Here is a 5,004-nt window from a genome sequence, read left to right as displayed (position 1 = left end):
TAATTATATTCTGATTCACTTTTTTTTAGTAATATAATCAATTTAAATCATAATACACTTGATATTCGCAGGGACATGTATCAATTTCATGTCGGTTTTTGGAAGGAAGAAAATGGGAAAAATAGATTCACTCTGTTGTAAGAATAGGCTTACATATAGCAGCTCAAAACAGAGGTTTGACCTGTCGAGAAACAGCTCAAATCTCCTGCCAGTAAGAATAAGTGTACAAGTGCCGGTGCATCCAAATCATTTGCTACACAAATTATTTTACCAGATCAAGCTTTCCAGCAGAAAAAGATTGAGTTGAAACTCGCCCTATTTGGTAAGAGAGGAGAAAGCCACAGCTAAAATGTGAGGGATCTCTTTTTTGCACTAAAACTCTTTAATTGTCTGGTGGTTAAAACGACGTACCACTTGCCTTTTTCATGTGCTAAAATCATTGGACGGGCCGATGGTAATCAAAAGCAGAACTAATTTTCTTCAGATACCTTGAAAAATGTGTACGACAGAATCAAGTTGTTGATACCATCCATTTTGGGATCTGTTTCAAACTCTGGGTCGATGTAAAAGAAGACCTACACATGTTAGCTGTACTTGTTAGCAACATTGCAAGCTAATTGACACAAGAAGTAGAAGAGGGCACAACTCACTGGCATGTCAATCTGTTCCCCAGGAAGAAGACGTTGCTCCTCAAAGCAGAAGCATTGGATCTTATTGAAGTATATTGCAGCCTGAAAATTTTAATCAACTGGTTATTCTTCTCCACAATGTCAAAAACTAATAATAGAGAAAGAGCAATCCCCACAGAGTAAAATCAGTTAAAATAAAAGATGGAGGACATCTTAACAATATTACTATAAACCAAGTCTGGCGGCCACCAAAATTCAGCTGCTTTTCTTATAGTTGAGCATTGACGTTCACCAACTTTCATAAAAAAATTCATGAATATTACATTGTCACGGCAGCTACTTTTAGTTTCTACTTTCTATTCTGTGATTATCTCTTTATTTGTTTTCCATTGGCTTTTCAGTCAATTCGGTTAATGATATAAATAAAACAACAGATAAGCTTATTACATGCTTATGTTGGAAACAATAAAAATAATCACACATGATCCGACATCCCGAGAGAGGAAAGTAGCTTATTGGTCTTGCTACAACTACCTCAAAGTCTAGTGCTTTCTAGAAAATCCCTATAACAATGAGATTTTTAATAGACTGGATTACTTGAAAAAATAAAATGTAGGGTGGAGCATCAAAAAGTTTGCAACTGGAAGATGAGTATCTTTCTCCCCACATTATTTCCTTCAGATACAGAAATCCCAGGCTAGATGTGAAACATAATACCAAATTTTGTATAGCAAACCTTCATGCAGTTAAATAGATTTAGACTACATAACTGCTTTGGCCACTATGATTCATAATCGTATAACAAATGCAAAATATTATATGCCTTTACTCAGGATTAAGACAATTACCTCAGAAACAAGAAGCAAAACAGACTAGTGAAGGTCTAAATAACAAAAAGCTAACAGAAAAGTACAGGATCAGAGACTCCCATTATAACAATTTCACAATTTCATTTATTCACCCAACGGATACATTGTTTATAGTGCTCCAATAAACACATGCGACTGAAAGACTGCTCAATGCAAGCATTATCCGTATAGCAAAGATAAAAAAATCTATAGACACGGGTCACAATATTTTCCATCAAGCATGCAAGTCACACTGAAAATTAACATATTTCAGTTTTCTTCTTGGCCACGTATCCAGATGGCTTGGATCTGAAGGAGTAAATATTGCTGAAAATGTGAGTGTGATTTGGTTTTTAAGATGTGATGGTATATCAGCAAAATCAATCATGCAAATATCTGGCTTTGTGTATATATCTTTAGTACAGGTGGAAAGGATGTCCATGTAAATGTCTTGTCGATGCAGTAACATTACAATCACTTGAACAAACATATCAGAAAATCAAACTATCAATGTCATTTTGCCTATTGCAGTCACTTCAACATGCATCTTAACTATGACATCCCTAGCAGGTATGTTGTAATCAATCAGTCTAACAAAGGTGTTCCATAAATTTCAAAGCCAACGACTATCAAAAGACTAGTTTTCTTCTCTCTGGAAAAAAGGCGCAGAATCTGCAACAGTCGGAGATAAGAACACATTTATTACCGGCTCAATACAGTGGAAATACATTAATGGGAAGAAAAAGATGTGTATGTGTATCTCATTGCACGTTAAGAAGCCATTCATATCACGGGATGAATTGGCAATAGCTTAAGTAACTGCAGACAATCAGCAAGATATTAAAATGTGCAACATCGTTCGGACAAAAATGAAATATAGAGGGAATAGCAACTCTCACAGAAAAACATTTTAATAAAGACATGGCTTTCAAAATACCTTCATTGGAGTGACATTATAGGTAGATACACCTGTTATTGGAGCCGAACTTCTATTTTCAGCAGTGTAAAATGCAAGAGCACTCTCTCCTGGTTTCACCCTCACCTACAGTCACGAAACACAGACATACGATAAAACTTCAAAAAGCAAGTAATGTGGTCACTAAGCTTCTAGCACAAATATATACAAAACATCCTGAAGCACAATAGACAAACATTTATCCTCCTGCACATGCCAAACTTGTTATTACTTAGGCACCTCTCTCTGTGTTGGAACAAATTTCCAGGGCATCCCATCAGCGACATCAGCATTGAACTGCACAACGATCTCCCTGAAAGCACAGAAACTAGAAGTCATTAAAGTTCACATGGAATACTTGGACCGAATCCAAAAACCTGTTTTTTTCAGAAGATGCTGAGAACAGGAGTTCTGATTTTACAAAATAGATCATCTTTTGTGGATTTTAACTCAAGAAAACCATCACATAAAATATGGCTGTACTGATGGGGGAAGCTAGATATGAGGTACCAAGAATGAGTCTCAAGATGCAGAAATAAAGCATGTTGGAACATAGCTATTATACCTAAAAGTTAGCAATGCATCAAAATGCTAATGTTCAGCAGCCAGAATATTTTCTTTGTGCCTCAGCAAAACCACTTTCTTAATCATTCTGAACTACTCACTGATTTTTGTGATGAAGGACAAGAAACAAGAAAGGCCTCAACCTTCCAACCAATAGTTTGCCAGTATATCAACAAACACACACATGTGTATACCTCTGTGTGTGTACACATGTGTCTTCAAGATCTTCACAAAGGTCGCTTGTTTTAATTGGAGGTCCTACCTCCACGAGAATACTCCAATATAGCCAGTAAATGTTTTTGGAGCTTTATCCAAGTTTATTAGTTCAATATCCCTTACTTCTGGTCACTTAAATTTTTTGGCTGTCTTTCACCTCCTTCTCCTGTTCTAAATATTCTGGAAGCCCCTTATACAAAAACAATGAGTGCAATTGAACCATTTTATGCAGAATAGACAAAAATGGACCAGCATTTCAAAGCTGTGAAAGTCACACCTGGATGTTACAGTGCCATCCTTCACATGACGAGCAATCTTTTCTTCAACACTCTGCAAAAAGACAGATTGCATCAGCATCAAGAAACAAAATGCATAAACAAGAACTTGCACCAAGGGTGAAGTGAGTGAATCTATTTAACCTCCCGACGCTGAACAGTACCACCATAACCGGTAGCTTGACAAAACCTCCTATACAGGGGAACAGCAGCATAACTACATCCCACCATAGCAAAGACCAATCCAGTCAAGTAGAAAAGCATCTTCTTAGATTTCTTTTCCGGGGTAGCATGAGTAGCATATTGCCGGTTGAAACTAGTCGAAACCAGATTCTCCAAAGTATAACTCCTAGATTTATATCCACGCTTCGACATAAAACCTCGACATTGAAATCCAAATCTCTGGCCACGTATGATGTTATCACTTGCTCCAACAAAATTGTATCTCGAACCCACACCATCAAGCAGGTGCCTTTGATTAAAAATGAAAGGAAAAAGAACTTGAAAATAAATTTTAATCATAAAAATAAAAACAATAACAGATACTCAAGAAATTGGTCCATACAAATGAGGCAAAATAAATTGCATAAATTATGAATGCTAACACCAGTTTGAGTAGCATATATGAAGTTAATCACCTGGATAAAAAGGGCCCAAGATTACGAGAATTGCTAATAGATGAAAAGATACGGGTTCCTCTAAAACACCGGGAAAACGACATGATCAGTGAGGTTTGATCGTTTACTAGGTATCAGAACAAATTAACAGCTTCTGCAACGAGCGCAACAACAAAATAAGAGGCGTCCAAAAACCTTCTTTCTGAAAATTTCTGGGATTTGCAACACCATACTCTTCTACTAACACCTAGCCAGACGATCAAAATACACCAAAACACTGAGGAGATAACTAACCGTATCTGCAATGATGATTGTTCACAGTGTGCAATTGCTAAAACGGCTTGACTCAATGCTCAAGGTACTGAGATGAAGTGGTGAATTGGATTTATTTCAGAACCGAGTGGTGAAAAAGCTGAAAAACTGCTCGCGTCAATGCTCACAGCGATTATTCTCGGCAAAAGGAAAACCCCTCTCCAACAATTCGCTTACCCTGAATCTTTGAAAATCGGAGATGAGGAGAGGAAAATCGCGAACCCTAAGGTGAAAATAGAACTCAAGCGAATGAAGACGGCAGTGGGGTTAGAGAAGTAAAAACCTAATGAGAATGTGTAGCGAATCTTGTAAGACCAGTGAGCTTATTGCTTCGAGTTCATTTATTTTGGCTAAAATTGCTCAACGGTCTCATAGATCGGTACGTCGCAAGTTTACCGTCACACTTTATGGGATTAATAAAGTAGGTTTCATAAAATTAAAAAATGTGGCATTTTTGTCCCCAAGGCCAATTGATATTTTTTACCAATCCATAATATATTATCTTTTAGTGCCCAACTTTTTACCTCTTTGTTGATTTTACCATTTTATGCCTAATTTGAAAATATAAAATTACATGTCTACCCCATA

General features: G+C 36.8%; 1 protein-coding gene across 4 annotated transcripts; it reads right to left on the bottom strand.

The window, feature by feature from the left end:
- LOC105167772 (cytochrome c oxidase assembly protein COX11, mitochondrial) lies at positions 111 to 4,803 on the bottom strand. Of its 4 annotated transcripts, XR_002287709.1 has the most exons (9): positions 4,399 to 4,803; positions 4,126 to 4,258; positions 3,632 to 3,959; positions 3,490 to 3,542; positions 2,673 to 2,745; positions 2,415 to 2,519; positions 651 to 731; positions 412 to 575; positions 111 to 315 (listed from the first exon to the last, which is right to left on the bottom strand). XR_002287709.1 is itself a non-coding variant. In XM_011087588.2 (8 exons), exons 2-8 carry the CDS (start codon positions 4,206 to 4,208, stop codon positions 471 to 473), a joined length of 828 nt encoding a protein of 275 aa, XP_011085890.1. In that variant the 5' UTR covers positions 4,209 to 4,258; positions 4,399 to 4,802; the 3' UTR covers positions 111 to 470. The 4 variants fall into 4 exon arrangements, 3 of the variants coding, with proteins under 3 accessions (XP_011085890.1, XP_020552076.1, XP_020552077.1); XM_011087588.2 differs by having other exon boundaries at positions 111 to 575; positions 4,399 to 4,802; XM_020696417.1 differs by having other exon boundaries at positions 111 to 575; positions 4,126 to 4,185; positions 4,399 to 4,801.

The sequence above is a fragment of the Sesamum indicum genome, linkage group LG8 (assembly GCF_000512975.1).
Source record: "Sesamum indicum cultivar Zhongzhi No. 13 linkage group LG8, S_indicum_v1.0, whole genome shotgun sequence".
Taxonomy (NCBI): Eukaryota; Viridiplantae; Streptophyta; class Magnoliopsida; order Lamiales; family Pedaliaceae; genus Sesamum; species Sesamum indicum.
This window is presented reverse-complemented; position numbering and strand designations above follow the sequence as displayed.

Coding starts and splice junctions, on each gene's coding strand:
- LOC105167772 (XM_011087588.2), bottom strand. CDS start 4,208: ATGTCGTTTTCCCGGTGTTTTAGAGGAACCCGTATCTTTTCATCTATT. Junction 3,960..4,125: donor CTTGGGCCCTTTTTATCCAG/GTGATTAACTTC, acceptor TTTTAATCAAAG/GCACCTGCTTGATGGTGTGG. Junction 732..2,414: donor ATAATGTCACTCCAATGAAG/GTATTTTGAAAG, acceptor TAAAATTTTCAG/GCTGCAATATACTTCAATAA.